This window comes from Podarcis bocagei (assembly GCF_964188305.1).
Source record: "Podarcis bocagei genome assembly, chromosome: 2".
NCBI classification, from domain to species: Eukaryota; Metazoa; Chordata; class Lepidosauria; order Squamata; family Lacertidae; genus Podarcis; species Podarcis bocagei.
The window spans coordinates 51,564,318-51,589,286 of NC_138126.1; the positions used below are offsets into that span (position 1 = coordinate 51,564,318).

General features: G+C 39.8%; 1 protein-coding gene and 1 long non-coding RNA gene across 14 annotated transcripts in view; one reads left to right on the top strand and one right to left on the bottom strand.

The window, feature by feature from the left end:
- WNK2 (WNK lysine deficient protein kinase 2) overlaps window positions 1-17,578 on the top strand; it is a 108,768-nt gene extending 91,190 nt beyond the window's left edge. For 9 of the 13 annotated variants that reach the window (XM_081185204.1, XM_081185205.1, XM_081185206.1 and 6 more), the window contains one exon: window positions 8,402-10,726. In XM_081185204.1, coding sequence (XP_081041330.1) covers window positions 8,402-8,752 — 351 coding nt within the window. In that variant the 3' untranslated portion in view covers window positions 8,753-10,726. Of the gene's footprint in view, window positions 1-8,401; window positions 10,727-17,332 lie in introns of those variants that run through there. The other 4 variants (XR_014005588.1, XM_081185197.1, XM_081185207.1 and 1 more) reach the window with 3 other exon arrangements.
- Window positions 2,125-6,125, bottom strand: LOC308582287. The gene is made up of 2 exons (XR_014005602.1): window positions 2,526-6,125; window positions 2,125-2,487 (listed from the first exon to the last, which is right to left on the bottom strand). It is a non-coding gene; the product is annotated as an uncharacterized lncRNA (long non-coding RNA).
- Window positions 17,579-24,969: the final 7,391 nt, after the last annotated feature.

Here is a 24,969-nt window from a genome sequence, read left to right on the forward strand (position 1 = left end):
AAATTTAAACAATGGTTGCTGAAGTTTTTTTTTTATTTAATTCCTTTTCCAACTGTGTCATTAATCTTCCAGTTGTTGGTTTGCTGTAATAGCTTGCTGGTAGCAGTTTGTAGGCTGTTCTTCTGCGAGAGACTGTGCCAGTACTTTTGCCTTTTAAAGGGGAGGACGGCAACTGGTACTGTGGTCCTATGGATGTCTATGCAGAAGTTAAGTCCCATTGAGAGCAGTCTCACAGCAAAATCCTAGACATGTCTGCTCAGACATGAAACCCGTTGAGTTCAATGGGACTTACTCCCAGGTAATTGGGTACAGGATTGCAGTTTTAGTGTTCTTTTTTACATTTCATTGATAATACTTCATAGAACCCTAATTTAATGATGTGAATGTGGTTTAAAGTGAAAGATGAAAGATGGACACACTGTCATCTCCTCACCACGCCACTTTCATCACTGCCACCCATTCCAATGCTACAACTGATTATTCCCAACCGCCACATGTTTCTAACTGCATGTTGTTGTTGTTAAAAAGGCTAGTACTAAATCATAACACCAGTGCTCCACTCCCCTATAGTGTACACACACAAAGATACTGCAATCAAGGAATGTCCCCATTCCCTTTTTTAGGTAAATTTGGTGAATCCACTCTATTTGAAGAGACTGGGGCAAGCCCTCTTCAAAGACATCTCTCTCTCTCTCTCTCTCTCTCTCTCTCTCTCTCTCTCTCTCTCTCTCTCTCTTTCTCTTTCTCTCACTCTCTCTCTGTGTGACTGTTTGTGCACACTCCAAGTCCCAAATAACACATTGGAACCGCTGAACTAGGGCACATGTTATTTAGAGGAGATGCATGCAGACCAGGAACTTAATATACTGTGTGTTGAATCCAGTGCACCCTTCTGTTTGTGAAAGGGCTTTAGATCAAGCAGATGCTTCCACTGATAGAAGGGAAAGGGAGATTATTTTTTGCAAATACATTTCTCCCCTCTGTGGCTCCCTACACCCACCAAAAAGTATTCCAGAGGGTTGCAGGGACTGATAGAATGACATGGAAGATACCAGGGGGCTGCAGACTGGGAAAAGAGGGGTGACACAGAGAATGAATCGATGAAAGGAATTCTTCAATTCACAAAGGAATACAACCCTTATCGGACAGAGGCAGTATCTGGCAAATGCAATTTACAAAACTGTAGGTGGCATGCTTAGGTTACATCCATTTCTTGGGCTTCCCTGACAAATTGCTGATGTTTAGAGCTGGAAATCTGTAACCATAAAACATAGTGATGGGAAACACAAATACATACCTAAATCCAGCAGAGGGAAATCAAAGAACGTGTGTGTGTGTGTGTGTGTGTGTGTGTGTGTGTCAGAGTCAGATTTATGCCGGAGTCTAAACTCAGAAGCCTGGCTCACACATCATGTTCCCAGAGAGGAGGCCACAGCCGATTCTCTCCTCCTTGATCCCTTTTGCTGCTACAGTAAGCTGAGCCAAGTTCAGCTTAGTGTGTCATACAGGCCAAGGCACAAGGTGAAGCCGTACAAGCAGAGGGTTGGTGGAACCCTTAGAGCAGATTTGGGGTTGGAGGATTGCCGGTGGCACACAGGGAAAGGAGACGGAGGGGATGTTTTGCTGCGTGAGCAGTGGTTGTTCTGTGCACCCAACGGCTTAAGTGGATACAGCGCCTAGCTTTTTTCAGGAAGGGAGCTCGAACATGAATTTGGTTTTGAATGACATGCGAAGCCAAGCTTTGACTTCAAGCAGTGCAGCACAGCAGCAGGAGCAAAGCAGCTGTGAGCTACTCTGTGGTAAGACAGTGCACCCATGCATAGTTTGGCTTAGCGTGATATGTGAACCCAGCCAGAAAGGTAACACGAGAAAACCAAGAAGCGAGAAGGGAATGAGTAAGAGGAAGAGCTATGTGCTCTTATCAGTTATTCAATATTGATGGGAAATACCATCTTTTAAAAAACAATAACATTAATGTTTGAGCTGGCTTTCTCTAGTAGAGTGTTTTTTTAATTAAATGCTTCATTTTAGCCGTAGCAGCTTTCCTATGAAAATGACACTTTAAATTTGTTTTAAAAATTAACAGATCATATTGTTAAGGGAGAATAGCAAAAATAAAGGAACTTGGTATAAGGAGGCTGTCTTAGCAAGGTGGAAAGTTCTCACAATCTCAGGTCTTGTTTCTTCAGAGGGCTTTTGGCCTCGTTAGCTGCAAATGGTTACAAGCTGTGGTGTCTGTCTACAAGAACACGCTTCCTATATACCTTCGGTAACTGAGATCCGTTTGATTTGCATGTCGGCACTCACCGAAATATTTTCTCAAACACTTGCACAGCTTCCATTACTTGAGGAAATAGCATGTGATGTAATTATACTTGTGTTGCAGCACTAGAGCATCAAGACAATGCTACAGGGTAATCAAGGCAAGAAGCACGATGGAAATATAAAGCGGTCTTGAAGCAGTGAAGCCTCCTTGCCCAGCAACCTCTATATATTTTTTCTCTCTCTCCCCTTTCCAGTGATACAGATAAATGCAGAAAGTAGGCTTGCACTTCCCTAATTGTCTGTCCAGTTGGGAACAGCAGTTGCAGTGGAGCAAACATACCAGGTTTGCTCAGCTGCGGCAGTCAGGGCTTTGATAAAGCTGGTGCTAAGCTTCTGCAAATAATGTGTTCATACTTTTGTATCCAGTCCTAAGAGAAGAAAAGGGCTGAGAAGCACTGCATTTGAAGAAGAATACGTAACTTCTTCTGCCATATTTTGTACATTCTTACTATATACATTCGTACGTGATGGTTCTATGGGCAAGTCTCTACAGATAATGAGAGTTGCATGCATACTGTTTAAGTACAGATTTCCTATTTGTCTCTCTCTTTGCCCAGCTATACAGAGTACTCGCCCTGTGATATTTTTTATTCAACCAATGGTACTGTTGCTTTTCAGCATCATCCTTTCTCTAAGACAAATCTTTGTATATTTTTTTTTGGGGGGGAATGGTGGTTCTTCTTGGATCAGTTGCATAAAAGCTTATAAGAATTTGCTTGTCCTGTTTTATTTGCTTATCAAAAGCACGATAGACAGTGCAACCCACATCTCTGCTTTTTCTTTCTTGGATTAAAAGGAATTCACTTCTCTTTACTTCTGTTGCAGTAAGAACTCCTACAATAAAGTACATCAAATAAATTTGGCAATGAAGCACGAATGGCCAGCACAGATTTGTTCATTTGTTTTCAAAGCCACTGATAGGCAAGGGTGGCCATGCTAGCTGTTAGTTTTTTAAAAACATCATGAAATGTGCATGGAATGTAAGTTTCAAACAGTAAGGGAGATAAGTAGTATGTACTGGTGGCAGCCCATCATCTACGAGCTTTTCATTAATGCTACTGTAACCCATGTTCAACAACTTCAGTGGATGCGAGAGCTACAAGCTAAAAATAGCACCTTGAGCTGTACTGCATATAGAATTCCTTGAACTGGAAGAAATTATCTTAACAGGAGGTTGTACAAAACAATATGTGTTTTCTTTTGCGTGATAATAAATGTGTCAGACTAGGACTCCAAAGGGATGAAGATGGGGTAGGGGGGAAAGCTGTGAGACGGGAAGAAAATGCTGAAGGAACCTTAAGAGTGCAGTTCTTGTTTCAGTGGCTGGTAGGTGATATGTTAAACAAACTGGAAACAGCAGAATTTTACATCTGTTTGAGCTTGATGCTAGCTGGCAAGGAAGCAATAATTCTTGTGTGGGTGAAGAATGGAGAATTAAAAATAGGAGGGGGTAAAGTCCTCAGTGTTTCATATCTATTGCCTTGCCTTGGATAAGTTTGAGTAGCATTTGCAATTCACCATTATCTTCCCTAATATAGGAAAGATAATATAGTAACCTGTCAAAAATACTAGAAGGAATCCAGATAAAGAGGTTGTGTAGAGCTGCTGAGGTTTAGTTCTGTTAAAACAAGGCTTGATCCCTGTTCACATATCACAACTGGTGGTCCCTGGTGTGGCTGTACATTTTCATTTGTAACAAAAGACACATCCAGTCAATTCTATAGGGCCCATGGGTATTGTGGACAGAAGTGTGTGTGCAGGCACACATCTAAATCCACATTGCAAACATGCTAGGAAGTTGCCTTTAGTGGTAGAGTCATGATTGAAATAGAGAAAAACTGGGAATTCAAGCTAAAAGGAATGGTTAGCATAGGCAGAGTTTTCTTGCTGGATTTGGACAATGGTAATTTAATCTAAGGCGATATTGGACATAATCCACAGGAAGATCAGTGTCCTTATGCTCCACTGATTTCAACAAGATTTGAGCAGACATGCAGCACAATTCCAAAAATAAGTCGCTGTGATTTTAATGGAAATTTACAAGTGAGTGTTCATAGGATTGCAGCCTTGACTTATACAGAACTCTACTAACTTGTAAGAAGGGGAAAGTGGTTTTTGAAAGAAACATGAAGAAAGAAAAGATGAATGTTCAAACAAGGAAAGACTTGAGTGTGATTCATCTTAGCATTAAAAAAATATGGAGACCTTAATAGGGAGAAACAATTTTCTTATTCTCTCTGGAAAGCAAAATCATGGCTGTGGTTGCCATGGAGTATGTATGACAAAGGCCCAAAATGAACTTACACGCTGTTTCAATATGAGAATATGGCAAGATGTTGATAGAAGGCTAAAATGTTCAATTACAAGCATATTTTCCTTTGGGAATTTTGGAGCTTATTAAAAGAAATTAAAAGAGCTCAAATAAAATGCATACCTTTAATTACAAAAGGCAGGGAGGGGAAGCACAAAAGGTGGTCAACATTATTGGATGTTGGAGGGGAAGCGAATGAAGAAAGCAAAACAGTAAAACTGACAAAGCAAATGTAAAACTGAAATTTGAAGAGCAAATTGTTAAAAATTATAACAACTAACACTAAAAATCCTATTCAGCCTATGGACCAATTAGCACATCACATTAGTCACATGTTTTGTCATTTGTGTGCCAGATTTTTCATTCAATAGCCAGCCTGGTGGACTTGATCAAGATTGTGAGCTGGCCTTGCAGGTTAGGAGTACTTTAACCCTTTCTCCCTTGCTGTGGCCCTGACCTGTTTCAGGCCACCCGCCACAACTATTGTTTGTTTTGAGGGGAGAAAGCGGTCACAATATTAAAAAGCTCTCACAGTGTTGAAAGAGTTATTATCTAAACAGAAAGGTGTTGATTATTGTAACTGCCAGATTAATATATGCCAAATATCAGAAGAATCCACAAATGCCCAAAGGGTATGCAAAACTATGGGGGTATGGCTCTCTTATATAAATTAGCATGGATGCTGTGGGTTCAATTTGGGAGCACATAATGAAAATCAGTTTGAAAAGGCTTTGCGTTCTATCGTATTAAAATAGTTTCCACTGCTTCTATTGGTGAGGGAGCTGTGTGTATATGTGCCCGGAGGGTTGAAGTGCATACTGGGCGGGGCTGGCTATTTGCAAATAAAATATCAGTGCAAAAGGCAAACATGCAACCAACGTAATGTGTAGTTTGGCTCAAAAAGATCTCCAAAAGGATGTCTTCAAGCTGGTTGACTGAACAGCAAAGTGACAGATGAGTAAAACATACTGAGAGAAGAGAATCCTAAATAAGCTGTATCCACCCAGGGACTGGCCTTAGCAGAAAGCTCATGCGCATACACAGTGCCATTTGGATTCTCTGGCTTTCAAAAAAGTTGAAGGTCTGAGCACATTATTCTTGTTTATCAAACTGCCAGTAAGTTTCCCATCCAAATGCAGCAAGCCTTTATGGAAACATAGTGATAAAGATGAGCCGTGGCTGAGCAGCTGGCAAGTGCCAGCCCCAGCTTCCCTTTCGTATTCCTAGCTGGCTTTCCTCCATCTTTCTAATTTTGCCTTTCCTCCTGTTAGGTACCCTGCCTCTTCTTCCTTGTGCCATCCTCTCACTTCCTTGTCTTTTTCTGCTGCATCACCTGCTCCCCTTTAGTCAAGCCTCAGGCCTCTGCTGTCTTCCTCTTTCCTCTTTTTTTAGGCCCTCAAACAAGGTTTAACCTCAGACCACCTAACTAGGCCAATACATTCCCCCCATATTAGACTATAACTCTCTCTCTCTCTCTCTCTCTCTCTCTCTATATATATATATATATATATATATAGTTGTTCAGGAATGCATGTGAACTTCCATTATAAGGTAGCCTATAAGTAGTACAAATAAATGAATGAAGGTTTGTGGTAGGTGGTTATAAAAAAAAACACCCCACTAGGAATCAATGAATTTAAAAGTTGCACAACTGTAAATATTTTTACAGACAAATTAGTAATTTATTTGAAATTAGTTTTCAAATACAGTGGTACCTCAGGTTACATACGCTTCAGGTTACAGACTCTGCTAACCCAGAAATAATGCTTCAGGTTAAGAACTTTGCTTCAGGATGAGAACAGAAATTGTGCTCCGGTGGCGCGGCGGCAGCAGGAGGCCCCATTAGCTAAAGTGGTGCTTCAGGTTAAGAACAGTTTCAGGTTAAGAACGGACCTCCAGAACGAATTAAGTACTTAACCCGAGGTACCACTGTATAGGTATGCATTTAGTTTATATTTAGGACTCAGGGCCAGCAGACTATCTGGAAACCTCTAGGATAGATAGGCTAGGATAGGCAATTTCGAGAAATGATGGAATCTGGAGCTATTAGGAGAGAAAAAGCACAATATTATTTCCTTCTCAGTAGTATTTAATTAGTCTTCCAGTCTTCGAGACAATGAGCTAATATTAGCCACTGTAGGGCATGAAAGCTAGAACTGTACTTCAAAAATGCCTAAAAAGAGAAGTTTGAACTAAATTCATCCTGCAAAACAATGTTATCCAACCACAGATGGCCTGAGCAAAGTAAAAAATAGTACCTGATATTTTTTTTCCCTTTTCTTTTTTAAGGTTCTATGATAGAGTGCTCACTTTCATGGCACATACCTCTTGTACTTTGTAATACTCTTGCCAATTGCTGCTAAGAGAAGCTATCAACATTCTGCAAATCTGTTGCCCACATACAACTGCTCATTCCATGAAGAACTAATTCTTGGCTAAATGGGCTACCGGTGAATAGAGTCTCTTAAGATTGTTAGGAAAGCCTCTCATCTCCCTTGTATCTTTTAAAGGAAATAAATATTTTGAGGTTGTCATTCTTGGAGCCAAAATGGGTAGCTGACGTGCAATCCTACACATTTCTACTCAGAAGTTAGTCCCACTGAGTTCAATGGAGCTTAGTTTTGGGTAAGGAGTAGGAACCCTGTTCAGTAGTTATGCCTAAGATAGTACTATTGACTTTTCAGTCTAGATATTGCAAGCAAAACTCCCTCAAAATGCTTTTTCCCTATTAACAAGTTTTCATTTCAGTTCATGCACATTTTCTGCCTTAAAAATTCTCACTCCATCTCCTGGGTATAATTACCAATTTGACCCTGATATTATAGACAAAGGGATTGCCTGAAAGAACCATCATTCAGGAGTAGGTGCTGACTTAATGAAATCACTGCCAGAAGTTGTAAATTATATGTGAAATTAAAACCTGCTAACCAAATCCATGGGGGAACCAGACAGATCTCTTGTACAATAATTGCTTTTGTGGCATTTGGACTATATTTAAGCTCATAATTCTCAGGAAGTCAGCTGTTCTCAGTGTTTAGAAAAGAAAGCCCTTTCTCTCATCCAGTTCTGCATTGTCTAGATATTTTCAGAGCTGTGGAGCTGAGCTATATAGTCCCAAGAGCTCTGTGTGTGTGTTCAAAGAATTCTCTGGAGAGCCAGTGAAAAGATGTTATGGGGTGGCTGAAAGCACGGAAGGGAGTTAACTGGTACATATATTTTTTCTACCTACACATGAATATATTGTGGACAACAGTTTTGGGTGGTTTTTCCCCAGATTTGGCTATATGCTGCTTACAGCCAATACAGCAACACTGTTCTCCAGATTGTGTTGAAAGGAGATAGGTGTGGGACTTGGGTGGGTGGGTTGTTATTGTTTTAAGGAAAGCAATGATTGATTATCAGCTCTTATATACTGACGGAGAAATAATGCAGGTATTTTGCAGACCGCCACATTGCCTAAATTTCATGTGGAATGTAGACAGTTCAGAGGATTTCCCCTGAAGTCATTATGTCTATGAAAACCTAGAGGGTGTGTGTGTATGTTAAAGCAACTGGCCAAGTTTCTGCATTTATTGCCCCATTCACAATCTACAATCTCCTCCACTGGAGGGCGCAGAACCAGGACGTCCCCTCAGAACAGAGTAGCCGAGTGTGATGCAACTGTTGAGTTTGAAATGATAAACTGCCATAAAGCGATGATGTCTCACTGCTCAGCTAGGAGGGTACAAGCGTAATAGCTGTTGCTTTTTATGTTTGTTTTTGTAGGTTAATTCAGTCAGAACAGGAGTGGGGGAAAAGACAATTGTTCCAGTCTCTTGCCCAGTGCCAGCTGCATTAACTCCTGGAGTTTCACCATCCCTGCCAGTGCCTATGCCAGGTACTACCCTTTCTGGCACAGTAAAACCTTATGTGATGCCTCTTTGTCAATATGGAGGAGTTTTTCCTACATCCGTTTTTGGAGTGCAGTGGTTGGGCCCAGCCACACAGCCTGGGATTGTAGGAGGCCAGAGCGTTGCTCCATTCCCACCTCTGGGCAAAAACGGCTTGCAGCTGTTTCCAGTGCCGCTGCAGCAACCTGTGGTCAGCCCGCCAGGCTCTAACATGAGAATAACTTAGCTCGGCCGCCTTTCGATAGCTGACGGTGCTTTCCCACATCGCCAGGGTGGCGCGTTTGAGCCTATGCACGGGGTGTGTTGACCTGCCAGCATTCGGTTCAGGCCTGCTAGCGTGCACACCATCCATACACTGAATCAAGCAATCACTGTGAAATGTTTTCACACCGATTCGTTTGTGGTTATGGCAATATTTGCTTCTCCTTCCTTGCCGAAGATCACTTTATTTTGTGCTCTGGTGTTTGAAACCGCAAACTTCAGCGTTAATGTACTTGAATTGATGGTTAAGACAACTGTATTAATCCTGCAGGAGTATTAGTGCCTTGAATTCAAGCTTTTCAGTTCTCGCTGGAAAGATGTAAATAATAAGAATAATTGAAAAGTGTATTTTATTTACAATCTGCTTGTGTGAGGTTAATTTTTTTTTAATTTGCAAAAATATATATAAATATAAATATATTGGAAAAAATGTTGAAGGTTTACATTTGAAACTCTTGCCCAGTTTTGTTCCATTTTTCTCCTGTAAATGCTTTTATTTTAACTGGTGGTTAAAGGGTGAGTTTAAAAAAGAAAAAGGGTGGCTTAAATGTTTACAGAGTGAGTTACTGATGGAAGACGTTTCATTTTAATGAAGAGTAATAACATGAGTAGCTTTCTTTTTCAATAGGAGCATTTACAAGAGCTTGAACTTAAGTTGTATATATGTGTGCAGGTAATAGCTTTGGGCAGTGCAATTCACTTTGTTATGCAATCTTTCTGGAAAAGCTGTTGCAAGTGAAAACTTCTGTTTTAATATGAAATAGCAAATTTGGCAAGCAGTTTAAGATGCTTTTCTCTCCCTCCCCCTTTTCTCTCCTTCCCTCCCTCTTTTTCTCATTTAGCCGCAAAAGCAAAAAACAAAAAATATTCTGAACAAATTATGTAATTTAAATTCAATCCATGCATGTTTCATTTGTGAAATGAACTAATCAAAATATTGGTTATAGGAGAGCCCATCCCAAAGTTACTATTTAAAAAAAGTATGTAAGTACAGAACTTTACTTGCATGCCATTGCCTTTATTCCAACAGCAGTCGTAGTTCAGAACCATATTTGAAGTGCTTACAGTATTTTCACTGAAGTGGAATTAAATGTGAAGCTTTCTTTATTATTATCCACCCTACTTATTTAGTAGTGTTGGTGTTTGACCACATTTGAATTTATTTTGTCATTTTTCACTCCGTTTGTACTGTAGATAGAATGGGCACCTCTTTCTTTTTTTGACTTGAGCTTTCTTTCATTGGGTTCACTTGTACATAGACTTTGCACCTTCACCTCTCAGTATAAAGGCACAAGGTAACTACTAAGATTGATTTGCAGATTGGTAAGTCTCTATTTACTTGAAATTTAAAAAAAAAAAACTAGGACAAGCATAATGGCACACATTTTAAAATAAAAAGCTTTGCAACAGAAAAGTTGAAGGCACACTGCACTCACATTCTCTCTTTATGGCAATGACATTTTTGAACTACCTGCTGAAGAGTCGGAGCTGTTTTGCGCTGCCGATCTGTGAATTGTATAGTTCTATTGTACTTTGAGCATTAAGAACTGTCTGAAACGTTTTGTTGGTTCCATTTAGTTTATATTATTCCATCAATTCAGTTAGAATTGAATTTTGTAGAACATGGTGCAGAGTCATCTGCCTGGGCAAAATACATGCTGTAGTAAGAGATTTCTGCTCTCTGTAACATGTATATTTCATTTGTTTGAGACTTTATTTTAGATTCATGTCTGTATGCTTTATGAGCAAAATATGGAAAATCTTGTTCTCACTATTCCTACCCCCCTTGGCTTGCACTGAAACCTTCGGTTTGTTGGTATTGCCTGTTGTATAGCCGTGCCCCTTGTAAGCTGACAAGTCAGTGGCACTAACTCCTCACTCCCAAGAGATTGTATATATTCAAGAGAAGACAAAATAAAACATTTTTGTGCTTGAAAAATTTGTGGAAAACCCAGTGTGTTGCTAAAATTCTAAAAATATCACAAGATAGCACCGCTCTTTAATTCCATTCTTTGCAGCTTCAGACACTGACTTAAGGAATCTGTGACCAGGGATCCTTAACTGGGAGCACTAAAATAACTCTGTGTCCCCTTGCTGTCTCCACCAAGTCCAATGAGTAAATCCTTCAATGGGTGCCCTTGGCAGATCTCATGTTTTTTTGCCACATTGAACTCAATGAATTGAACTTTTTTGTTGTTATTTTTAGTCAAAAAATTTAGTGCACCATTCTGTTGATCCATTTCACACCCATGAATCTTATGGTAAAGGATGAGGAGGAAATCTAAATAAAAAAACAGCAATCGGCTTGCTTGATAATTCTAGGTACAGAACTTTGAGTATATGCTATTGTATATGTTTGGGGTGGAAAAAGCTGTCAACTTGGGAAAGGAATGGTTAAATGGTAACAGTGGTGGCAAGATTCATGACACAAAAATTCCAACAAAATCAAAGTATATTGGACTGGAGAAATCACTGTAGGTTCAGACACTGACTACAATTCAGCCTCTTATCTAAATTTATCAGTAGTGTTGCTTCTTGTATCTATTTAATAGCAAAGGAGCAGCCTTGACTGGGCTCATGATCACTGAGTAAAATAGTCTCAGTTACTATGAATGAGGATGCCATTCATGCTCCAAGTCCTAATCCTGCCTTCTGCAGCTGGTATTTTTGAGCCCAGTGAGTCTTGCTTGATGTTAAGAAATTGAGCTCATTCTCATTTAAAGTGAGAAGGACTTCTGCCCATTTTAATGTAACCTGAATCCTGTTACATTTTGCTGATGGGAGAGGTGGCTTACTGGATGTGTAGTTCTGTATAGCCTGAACCACCAGAGATCTGGAAGACAGCCCTTGAATTGTATCTTAGAATTCTAAATGTATTTGTTTCCCCAGCCCACAATTGGGTTTTTTTAAAAAAAGTATGTTATGATTTGCCCTTTCACATAGATGGATGAATGAATATGGCATGGAGCTCAGCAAGAGATCATGGACAGGGTATATGGGCCACAGCATTCTTATACAGTGGTGCCCCGCAAGATGAATGCCTCACAAGACGGAAAACTCGCTAGACGAAAGAGTTTTCCGTTTTGGAGGTGCTTCGCAAAACGAATTTCCTATGGGCTTGCTTCGCAAGACGAAAATGTCTTGCGAGTTCCTGCTGGTTTTTTCCCTCCCCCCCCCCTTTTCTAAGCCGCTAAGCCGCTTATCAGCTGATCTGATCAGCAGATAAGCCGCTAAAAGCCGCTAATAGCGCTAATCCGCTAATCCGTCAATGGGCTTGCTTCGCAAGACGAAAAAACTGCTAGACGAAGAGAATCACAGAACGGATTCTTTTCGTCTTGCGAGGCACCACTGTACAGTACATTTCAGTTGTGTACTTAAGTCAAAATCAAGAGTTTGAATTCAATCCTAAAGGGAGTCAGTAGAAGTGCATTGATGTGTTCCAAGCAAAAGAACCTGTGTCTGAACACTCAAAAATGATAGCTTCAGATAGCATATATTAGTAATTCCAGTCTTGAACTGATAGTGGTAATGAACTTCATGTCTGAATCTAAAATAAGGGATCGCTGCTTTATTACTTGAAGAAGATCACTACAGCACTGACACAATTCCAGAGCATCAGTGATGAATGTCCCTCTGCCCTTCCAGAGCAGAAGATTTGTCAGCTATTACTTCTTTAGTTTTTTGTCTCATGCTGAATTCTACTGCAATCAAGTTACTGGTATCCATTCTCCCTCCATCACCAAATACCAAATAAGCAGTCAGTTGGACAGATTAGGCCCTGCAGCCAGCATAATATTTCATTCTCATCTTTCTCATGATGTTGTCCCACTGCCTCTATGCAAATTGAAATGGAGATGTAGCTGGCTGGGATCTCATGGGGAATGCTCTGGGGGATTTCAGAAAGTTGCTTTCTGAACTGTTGTTGCACTGAACCAAAACACCCAAAGATGCTGCTACAAGTGCTTGTCTCAACTATCTCCAAAAACAATGGCAACAGAAGGTACAAAAAAATCTGTAATGTGTCATTTAATAATAATAATAATAATAATAATAATAATAATAATAATAATAATAACAACAACAACAACAACGGCATCAATCTATTAGCTAACAATGGTAGATCCAAGTGGCAAGCAAGAGTGCAGAACTGTAGGTCCAGAAAAAGCCAGACTGGCAGAGGTATTAAAAAAAAAACCCTACCCTACACAAAACACAACCAGCCATATCTAGAGGAAGCTGAAAAGTAACAAGTTCCTCTGTCCACAGGTGATGAGGGCCATCTTCAACAGCCTTTTGGGTAAAGAGTGATTAAGATGGGAATGGAAGGATATCTGCCCTGTATGTGTTTTGTTGATGGTGTTTTAGCTTCAGGGCCTAAAAGATTACCAATTTCAGCCTATCTAGTTTCATGTTCTAAAAATGGTGCTGAGTGCTGTATGTATATTTTGCCAACCAAATGATTACAAGTGATAGGTTCATGGAGGCCCAATACTCTTAAGTTAGTCCAAAAACAGTTCACAAGAATTTGGGTAACTGTGCTGTTAGATCACACTAGCAGAATAAGCAGATCCAAATTATGTCTTTCTCGTTTATGAGACAAATATAAATATATAGCATCTTATCAGCTATCCAACTTATACTTCTTCTCAAGGAATCATCAGGAATTAGGTCTTTAATGGCAAAAACTAATAGATAAAGGAATGTTTTCCATTAGGTAAACTTGAGTCACTTGTGAATCAAGATACAACGCAGTGTGAAAGTTTTGTGACACATCTCAGTTTAGCTACTGGATGCAGCTGGTATTTTGTTCCTGGATCGTTAGAGATCATGAAGTTGCAGAAGAACTGACTGTATAGAAAGAGCACAGGCTTCTTGGTGCAGCCCTAGATTGTGAAATTTGAAATGGCCACTGTTAAATCTTACTTTCAAAACAAACCTAGAACAGTAACACTTGAGCATTCAGGTTTCTACTGAAAGTACACAAATGTCACAGCACATTTTGTGGACCTTTTAAAATGTGGCTGCATATAGGGAAAGTCATACATTATGCTGAGGCCACTTGAATACCAAGGATTTGCAGGATATGAACCATGCATGTGTTTATAAGAAAACAGGAAGAGCCTTACTGGATGAGTCCAAAGGTTCATCTAGTTTAACATCTTATTTTCAATGACGACTTCAGAAAGTTCACAAGCAGGGAATGAAGACAACAGTGTTTCCAGTTATGTATTCAGCATCTGCTATTCACAGGCATTCTATTCAACCCTCATTTATTTAATTTATTTTAAGCACTGATTGTCTGCCCTTCATCTTGTAGTTACAACAATGGAAGCACCGGATCTCTGTCTCTCTCTCTCCTCTGTGTTTGTGGGTGCAGAGGTGCAAGCTTTTGAATTATATGCAATAAAGTTAGCATTGCTGCGTAGAATTTAGCATCTTGCCCCCTGCTATTACACCAGCCTGATGGATACAAAAATGACATAGTGGATATGCTGAACTTGAATATGGTAAACACATGAGCTGACGGCTGGAAAATTCATAACACATTGGCTTAGAATGCACAACTGAACAAAGAAAAATTTGATTTCTTGGAACATTTTGTGCCACTACATTTGTCATTACATCAATTAGGGGTAAAAAAGAAATGTTTTCAGAAGAAAAGCTGTGATTCTGTCTATTATGAAAATTACCTACATGACACAAAAATACTTTGGAAATTTTAACTGGCCTGTATGCCATGTGTTGTCTACGCCAAAAAAATGTGATGTTTTTAAATGTTGCTTTTTAAAAATGCTGGGCATGTTCATTTTTTAACTTACAACTATTTGTTATATCTGTACTGCAAGTAACTATGCAGGGGTATTTTCTGCCCTGCATGTGCCTAGAATGTCTTAACAATGCTCCACTTTATAGTTAAGAGAGAAATAATAATGTTTCCAAGTAGAATTGAGGGTGTGGGAAACCGCGAAAGTAAAAGGGACTTGAATATTAGCTGTTAATGTCTGAATAAGGAACCTTGTATCATCCTCTCTCTTCACCTGATGAGATGTGTGAGCTATACCTGTAGTTATTGACAATCCATCTCACAACAGGGAACAGGTGTGAGTGCTGCCTGTGAATGTTATGTAAGAAAGAGGAGATTGGCTAGAATTCAGAAGAGTTTATGGTGAGGCTTGCTGCTTGAAAAGCCATGTAATACTCAGGACCATCTAGAGATGTTGAGAAAGCAGGTTTGAGGACTGGAGTGGTCAGTTTAGAAGGTTGCAACCCAGTCCTTGTGCACCAGGGCTGGGCGATGTCTGGCTTTCAACAATGCAAAATATCACCAGGTAAACATTGTGATATACCGATATATCACAATGTCTGAACTATGTAGAGGCGAACAGTAGGGCTGGGTGATATATGGGTTTCAACTTCATGATATATCACCAGCTAAACATCGCAGCAAGGTTTCAGTTCCCCTTTGGAAGATAAGCCTTGAAATTCCTCCAGTGTAAAAGGCAATTCCCTGTCTGCTACAATACTAGTGTGTACATGCTTGCCAGTTTGAGTATAGAGAATGCATGCCTTAACAATGTAAACTGAGAAAATGTATTTCTCTTTGCTTTAGTTAACTAACAGTGCAATCCTATACATGTCTACTCAAACATCAGTTGCACTGCAGTCAACAGGACTTCCCAATTAAGTGTGCTTACCATTGCACCCTAATAATTTCTAATCTGTGCCTGTAACTTATTCAAGCATGATCTGACAGTGGGAAACTGTGTAGTTTTCTTATGTACTAATCCATGCTTTGACTGGGACTGCATGATGTCAGTGGATTTTGACAACAGCAATTAATGCCCAATGGGCTCTGGGCCCTATATTCCCTGCTGTGTTCAGTCATGAGAGAGGTTAGTTGATACAATCACATGAAAAAGCTTTAGATCACCTAAATTATTATTCATGTTGACTAAACATCATGCTTGAGCCTTCACACATTGGGTGTTTCCAGACAATATTGTTAGTTCACACACACACACACACACACACACACACACACACACACACACACACCACACAATCAATTTGCAATTGTTACTCCTTTTGGAGTGTTGGAGATATTGCATTTCTCCAACACTCCAAAATGCAGTATTTCTTCACTGGGAAAATGTAATTTCTACATCTCCACCTCTCAACAGAAAAGCCATTACTACTGTGAGTGGTTGGGTGAAGAGTTACAGGATTCTCCTGAGACATCATTTGTATCAAGGCACACACCCTCTTTTCCCATGCCGACACTTTGTGATTGTGGTTATTTGTGTGATTTCTGTCACCAGTATTTCTAGGCTATTGTATGTTTGAAGTGGGTTACAATTGAAAAAAAACACCCCACAATATGCACAGTAATATAGCAAAATAATCAAATAAGAAGAAGCTAAACAAACAGAAACAGAATTTAAGAGATCCTATTAGTCTCATTATTGTATTTAATGTTGTTTGGAGGCTGAGCAGCAGCTGAGTGTGTTTGACAAGCTCACATATGACTATCTCAAACAGGAGCCCTGGGTACCTCTGCTATGTCTTCTCCCCCTACACACAAACACACTTAAATAAGAATATAATATTGTGTTACTGGTATTGGGCTGGGGTTAATTCAAGTATAGTGCTAAGGATATTCCTTATAGAAAGGCAGGCATGGAAGGAGCAATAGCCCTCCCGATTTGTTGTACAATAATCCCCGTATCATCCCTGACCATTGACGATACTGACTGGGGTGCAGATAGGGGCTGGAATCCAGCAGCATGTGAAGGAGCAGAGTTCTCCATCTCCTCCACCACCTATTAGTAATGGCTTTCCTGATACTTGATTTCTTAATTATTTCCTTGTACAACAGGAGCCAATGAAATGAGATCCTTCCCACCCCCCAATCTCACCATTTATGTTGGTGGTCTTGCTTCACACTTCCCATAAAAGGATGAGCTTTGTCCAGGGAGGAACTGGCCTGGTCAAAACATCAGCACTGCTAAGCCCTTTGCTTCTATGTGCCTTATTAAGGAAGATGGAGCTATTCGGACATTGTGGTGCTTCTTAAGAATTCTATGGCTTTCTATGTAGGATTTCCTGGCCCATGGAGCAGCTCGTGCATGGCTTCTCTTTATTTTATTGTTTTCATTTTTAAAAATAATAATCTGTTTTTCTCTTTGTACATCGCGTCATATACATTAATTGTGGCTGCTTTCCGTCTTTTTCATCTATCCATTTTTTGGGTTCCATATGGATAGAAAATGCGGCTCAGATTGTATGATGACTGTTGTGCCCAAACTGAATGGTTTTGCAAGGGTGCCTCTGTTTTGTTGGATTAGATGAAAAATATAATAAAAGGTAAACCATTGAGCTTTAAGCATGGCACTGGTGTCTGCGATTGTCATGAGTTTGGCTTGCTGTTTCTGTAAGGCACCTGAAATATCCATAGTGCAAGGTTATGCATATAATACGATGTTTAACGAGTTTGGGCCTCTAATTCTAATCATACATGATTTTGATATTTTTATTTTTATTTTAGATTCTGAGGAAGAGGACACCCACAAGTGACGCATGTCCAAGCTTGGATATAGGGTCAACATCAAGATCTTACTTCAACTAAGGAAAGGGAAGAAAAGCTGGGAATTGATGTCACATGTGAGAAACTCTGTACTATTCTTATCCATTAAATTCAATTTTGTAACTTCTTTCTAAACCTTTTTTTATTTATAGTTGGAGATTCAAACATTATGCAAAAATAAATAAACTATAATTATTTTGAGGAAAAGGCTTGATCCATTTTTGAGTGGGAAATTATCTGTTTTTCTTATGGTATAAGATTAAATTCATATGAAAACCCATGCAATTATTTTATTTTGCCAAATCAGCCACATTCAAATTCTACTTTGGCTGGCAAAATCTCTTGTTCCTTTTAGGATATAAATGATACTCCACTTGGGTGGTATTCAACAAAATTTCACTCAAAAGTAGACCCACTGAAATTAATGAACATGGCTAAGAGAGGTCCATTAATTACAATGGGTCTATTCTGAGTAAACTGGGTTGCATACCATTCCTTGATCCAAATGTCACCTTTTAAAAATATATATTTAAAAGTCAGGTTCATATAGCCATTTTGAGATTGTGGTGATGTGGCAAAGATGCCAAAATTCTGTGTTGTGATGGGCCTTCTATTTAAACAAGAAAAACAGGAAATAAGGATATAACCTGAAGAAGGTTATATTTGCATATGTTGATGTGGTCATGCCTAATCTTCATGCTGTGAATTTGCCTCTCAGCAAGTGAACTGGTGCTGACAGTTACATGAAAGATGCAGCAATGGGAATTATTCTTCAAAACTGCCTCTGACTAAAATGGAGGTCTAAATGAGTGCCTGAATATTTAGGGAAGGGTCCTTTTGGACACTAAGCTCACACCTGCATCTGGCAGGCTAGATCAAAAAGTGGGCAACCATCCGCAGACCACATTTGGGTTGCGAGTGGAACTTTCCATCTGTCAATCATAGTTACGCTTTTAGGGCATCTGTTTTAGAGTGGCGCAACTGGTGCAGCTGCAGGGGTCACCATGCTGCCACAAAAATGTTGTAGAATGGAACACAGGAGGTGAGGGGCGCATGAATTTTTAGCCAAAGCAAATTGCTCCAAATCACCCCATATTGAATTGAGCTCACTAGCTATTCAGTGTGATCTGGAAATTTAAAAAAACTGCAGTGCATCTGCAAAAATTGAAACATTTGAAGAAAATGCCAAGGTGATGAGAGGGCAGTGGCGTAGCGTGGGGGGTGCAGGGGGGGCCGACCGCACCGGGCGCAACATCTGGGGGTTAGGGTTAGGGGGCGCAAATCCACGGGTTAGGGGGCGCAAATCCACGGGTTAGGGGGCGCAAATTACTTGCCTTGCCCCGGGTGCTGACAACCCACGCTACGCCACTGTGAGAGGGAAGAGGGTAAGCTCTTTTTTTGAGTGACAGGTCTAGGTTCTAAGCTAAGAGAAGGATTTTACCTGAGATTCCTCGGCTCTGTAGTCAAAATACTTTAGGGGAGGGATGCTGCAGTATATATCACCTTGTTCTTGTCTGTTCCATGCTCTTTGCTAGTTCTAGTGCTTGCTTGGAAAATGCTGGACATTCATATTCTTCTGCCTCCACCACATGCCCACAGACCTCCTTCTATCAAATCAGCTTTGCACTTTGTTTCTGTGATTTGGGTAACAACTGAGGAGAAAACAGGCCCGAAGCTATATATTTTTCATTCAGCATAACTCTCTAACTCCTTCAAGTACCTTTCTGGAATATTGGAGGTTACATAGAGCAGATATAATGTATGCTTTTTTAAAAAAACAACACTAAAATTGTTGCCCAGAAAACTGCAGGAAGGGAAGCAAATTCCTTTTAAAAATGTGTTAGTATGAAGCAGCAAGCAAGGACAGCATTGAGAGAGTTCCCAGCAAAAAATAAAATATCCAATGAACTCCAGACACACTAGTTTGCTTTTCACATAGACACCTTATGTCACTTTCCCTGCACCTAAGGACTTAGATCAAGCAAAACCAACAGCTCTTCATGTGGTAGCTAATCAAATTACTTCATCAAACTAAATTGTTCCCATGAACCAATTAACATAACGAGATCTCCAAGAGAAAGTGGTTCCTCCCTCCTGCCCACAGTGCATGGGAAATCTAGATAGTTAATTGCAATATGTAAAGAAGTTAAGGCTACAATCCTATGAGATGAAACTCCATTGAAAATGAGACCTTCCTCTGAGCAAATATATATAGGAATGTACTGTAAGTAATCTATCCATAACAAGAGAAGATTGATTGCTGCATCCTAGAATCTAGCATAATGGGTTTCTTTTACAGTTGTACAATTTTTGATAGATCCATAAGTTTTGTTTTCATGTAAGAAAATTGTTCATGGCACCTATTTTTTAAAAAGAATCTGCTTTAGCCTATTATTTTCAACTTGAATGACTAAGACAAATGGAAGGTAATTGCCTAGCTAAAATGAAAAATCAGTAGATGCATAAAATTACCTGATTCACAATCTGTTGTTTAGTCAGTCGGTACACTGTGTAAGAGCACTATTCTCTTTCCATAGATCAGAAATCTTGTCTGTGACTGACAGAGAATGCTACCAGAATCAAGCTTTTCTATATTAAAATTAACATCTTTGTGAAATATTTGGGAGAGAGTAGGAAAAACTGATGTTTTGGTCTCTTTTGGCAGTTTTGAGGCTGCTGACTCAGGCCTAACTTTAACCCCAAAGATAGTCAGAAGCAGTTAGCCACCTTTAGACATCAGTGTAGATTATGTAGGACAGGGGTCAGCAAACTTTTTCAGCAGGAGGTCGGTCCACTGTCCCTCAGACCTTTTTTGGGGGAGGGAATCAACGAATTCCTATGCCCCACAAATAACCCAGAGATGCATTTTAAATAAAAGCACACATTCCACTCATGTAAAAACACCAGGCAGGCCCCACAAATAACCCAGAGATGCATTTTAAATAAAAGGACACATTCTACTCATGTAAAAACACTCTGATTCCCAGACCGTCCGCGGGCTGGATTGAGAAGGCAATTGGGCCGGATCCAGCCCCCGGGCCTTAGTTTGCCGACCCATGATGTAGGAAGTTTTCACCCATTCCACTGAGTCATTTACATGGCTATGAATAACAGATACTATCACAAGTTTTATTTATGTGTAACCTATGGAAAGAAATCCAGCTCAGATTTATGGCTTTTACCTTTCTTTTTAATTCAGTTCGGAGGAACAAAAGATCACTGCAGCCATTTGTTACCCATGACAACTATATATTTTTATAACTATTTGCATGTACAGGTTGAGTTGGGGGAAGCTTTTTGTAAGTCTGTTTGTTTTTGAGATAAATATCACCAAGTGCAGACTAGGTGAACAATTGTGTCACTGTAGAGAATGGAAGCAAAGTGAGGGATACCAAAAGGATACTTTAGGGACAAAATGAGGAACATTAAAGGTGTTCTCATAGTGTAAATTATGAGTTGTGGTGGGGAATGGGCTGTATGCCAAGACCATTCTAACTCCTGGATTCTCCTCACCCCTGGATCTAGCAAGTGTTAAAATATAAGCCAGGCTTGCTTCCTGGTGAGGCAATTGCCTGGGTGATGGGCCATTAAGGGGAACAAAGGAAAGGAGCTCTGTGTGCGATGACAAAAGCTGAGGAAAAAATGTTGGGCTAACATAAATATAAAATATAAGTGCCCCTGTTATCTATTGTATTTAAACCATGGAACTTGGGGGAGCAAATTTTATTTACAGCTGACTCAACTTTTTGTTTTTTGATCTGGTTTTAATATTACGATAAATATATTGCTAACTTGAATTATACAAGAGTTCCAAGTCAATACAAATAGATCTGATTTTGCCATGTAAGAGTTGGAACCATTTGGATTTATAGCAGTCCTTAAGTAACTCAGAGCAGACTTGAAGGTTGGCAATGCAAACGGCAATGCAACCAGTATTTTATAGTGCCAGCCCACACCCAATAGTCCATTGTGTGTATACCTATTTCTGCACACATCATCTCATAACTGGTTGAACTTGGGGGCCCCAGGATACGTCTCAAGAAACTTGACTGTATTTTAAAGACACCACAGTTCCCAAAGCATTTCCACACTCATGGGGAAGGAGAGTAGCAGCACAGCATTTCCAGCAACAAAACTGCCCTCCTATTGAAGTAAATGCCCCCCTCTATGCAAAAGGAACATGAAGAAAAATGGCAAATAAGTTCAGTGTGACTAGTGCAGTGATGCACAGTTGTAAAGTAGTAGATGCCCTTATAATAAAACTGCTGTTGTTTTATATACCGGTTTGTAGCTTACTGGAAATTATTGTTCTTTACAAGACCCTAGGAAAATACAGATTTAGCTTGCTCCTTCCACTCTAAAGAGATATAATCCAGTCATAAGAATATCCTGTTATTTTCATGCTGTTTTAGCTGATCGTGATCAACATACCAACAGCCAGTACTATAATAAAAAAAGTGCGAACATTTTTTCTTTTTCTTTTTTGCTGGTTGTGTTTTTCTATTTGTGCCAAACTTTGATTTCCTAAATCTGGCTTTTTCATTGCCGCAGCAGTTGTCTAAAGCTCTTTGTCATGGTGATTCAGTAATGCTTTCCTGTTGTCATGGCGGCAGAGTTCTTTCTGGAGCCAGCAAGTTTGCAAAGCTTTCTTATTCATAGTTTGAGTGTATAAGACTGAAAGCAGCCATGATCTATTTCCAGTCCCTTGTTATTCCAATACCTAGTTTCAGATTCACCCTTCTTCTTTTTTATGAGCCTTCAAGGAAAACATGACAAAACCCTGCAAGTGTTTTCTTCTTCCTCTTGATAATCCTAGGTGGTAGTAACTGTGGCTAAAATTCCCAAGCATTTCATTGCCCCTCAAAATATACTACTCCTGGAATGCCAAAGACTGTCTTAAAAAAAAAAAACTTTACAAAAACAAAACGAAAAACCCTCTTTTGAAGCGCTGGAAAGAAAGGCTATACTTTTCAAACAAGTTGCATTCCTTATCATTGTTCCGTGGCAGACACCCAATCAAAATGTTTGGTTTCTGAGTTCATACTTTGCTTTGGAAAATTTTGCCCACAAAATATGCTGGGTGAGTTATTCTTAACATGCCTATTTTGTTAGCCTAGGAGAGAAAGCAAGAACACCACCCCATAAGAAACATGAGACTACATGGACAGAACAAGGCTCCACATTGGATCAGCACTGGATGTCATTTTAAATAATTTTTTTCCTGAAAGTATTTCAGAGCAAAGAGCAAATGTTATGACCTTTCAAAACAAACCATACATATATTAATAGAACATTGATAAACGAGGCCCCATCTGCACTATGCATTTGAAGCAAGCTAATTTACACCATCATGGTTTTCTACCCCAAGAATCTGGAGAATTGTGGTCTTGTAAGGGTATGCTGAATTGTTAGGAGACTCTTGTCCTCCTTAGACAGCTACAATTCCCAGAGTGCTTTAATAAGCCCTCTTCACAGAGAAGACTAAGGAGACTGAGTGGAGATATGATGGCCACATGGAAGATGGAGCAAGGTTGTTTTCTCCTGCTCCAGAGGGAAGGACCTGAACCAGTGGCTTCAAGTTACAAGAAAGGAGATGCCAACTATAATAATAATAAAAAAATATTAATATTAATATTATAATGATATTATTATTATTATTATTATTATTATTATTATTATTATTTTATTTATACCCCGCCCATCTGGCTGAGTTTCCCCAGCCACTCTGGGCGGCTCCCAATCAAGTGTTAAAAACAGTACAGTGTTACATATTAAAAACTTCCCTGAACAGGGCTGCCTTCAGATGTCTTCTGAATGTCAGGTAGTTGTAAACTAAACATCAGAAAGAACTTTCTGACAGTACAGCATAAGACTCTTAATCCCAGGGTCATGGTTTCAATCCTCACATTGGGCAAAAGATTATCATTGTGGTCCCTTCCAACTCTATACTTCTGTAAGAGCTATTTGACAATGGAGCAGAGTCTCTGGGAAGGTGGTGGACTCTCCTTCCTTGGAGGTTTTTAACAGAGGTTGGATGGCCATCTGCCAGGGATGCTTTAGCTGAGATTCCTGCATTGCAGGGGTTTTTCCAATTCTATGATTCTGCGGTCATGTAGGCCTGGTTTGAACATAAGCGTGAAGTGGAAAGTAAGTATGAAGCCTGGAAGGTCATTCATCCCATTGCTACGTTCCTTTATCCACGTGCTTGTTAGTTCAAACCAGTCACATCCTAAATAGTGCACTGTGGTTTTATGTCAGTTTACCAGCCAGGATCTTCCAAGATCCTGGTTAGTAAACCAACATTGTGCTACAGTTGCCTAGCAAACCTGAAATGTCAGTTGGGTTGTAGTGTTAACCAGGACACAGGTTAGTCTGAGCACAGCATCATTTCCCTACCCCCCATCCTGATAACGTTTCTCGTGGTTAAGCAGCCTGGAGCTAGAACTTGTTGCTATTTTGAGGTTCAGTGTCAATTCATGAAAGAACACCACTGAAACTCTGGCACTTCTGTGGTCAAAGAGGTCAAAGTTTTGATACCGAGGTCAGAGGATGATACATGTATATTAATCACTAGATAACTTATCACTTGATAACTATCAGCTGAATGTATGTCCATTGAAAGTTTTGGATTTGGACTGGCCCCAGGCAGCATGAAATGCTATCTGTAGTGACAGCTGATTCATACACGCAAGTCATCATTTCATGCTGTTGTCAACTAAAGATGAGCACATTTTATCTGAATCGGTCCTAAATAACCACATGTTAAGATTTGGATTTTTAATTACAGATGGTTGCCCTGAAAGAACATTCAGTGCAAATGCCATGGTTTCCATAGTTGTAATGCTGCCTGTTTACAAATGGCACATGAAAGTGGATTTGATACGGGCCATGGGTGAGTGGTTTTTGCATCATCCACATACAACTTTGCCCTCATCCCAGTGACAGCTCACATTCCACCTCTCCTTTTTTTCAGATATACCCAAACCACTGCTAATGCAGCAAGGAAAAACATCCAACATAAAACTGCATATTACATGACTGCAGACATACTGAAGTGCACTGTCTGAGCATAGTTGGTGTTTTAATGTGTGTAGTAATGTTTTGTGGGGTCCATTCTATCACCCTACCCTGTATTTCTGCTGGTAAGGCACTCCTTGGCAAGCTGTAGTGGGACGAGGTGCAACACGTGTGCACTAAAAATATATTAACCAGGGCTTTTTTCAGCTGGAACTCACCAGAACTCGGTTCCGGCACCTCTCAGGTGGGCACCATTGCCATTATAAGAGAACAAGGGTTCATGGTGAGTTCTGGCACCTTTCTCTAGAAAAATAGCACTGATATTAACATTTTGGTTTGTGCTGGTCTAGTATGTGAGGAAACTTGTTATCTTTAAAATAACACACACACAAAACAACAGGCTGCACACATAGGTAAACAAACATCTGTGTGTGTCCAAAATAGACCTTAGGATTATGGAACTCAAGGAGGATGGGCTACCAGTGGGAACAAGTGTGGCACACTTTTTGTGGGGAGAAAATGTGTTAACCTGCAGTTTTGTTGAAGTATGGGGAATCACAAATCTATCTATCATTCATCTA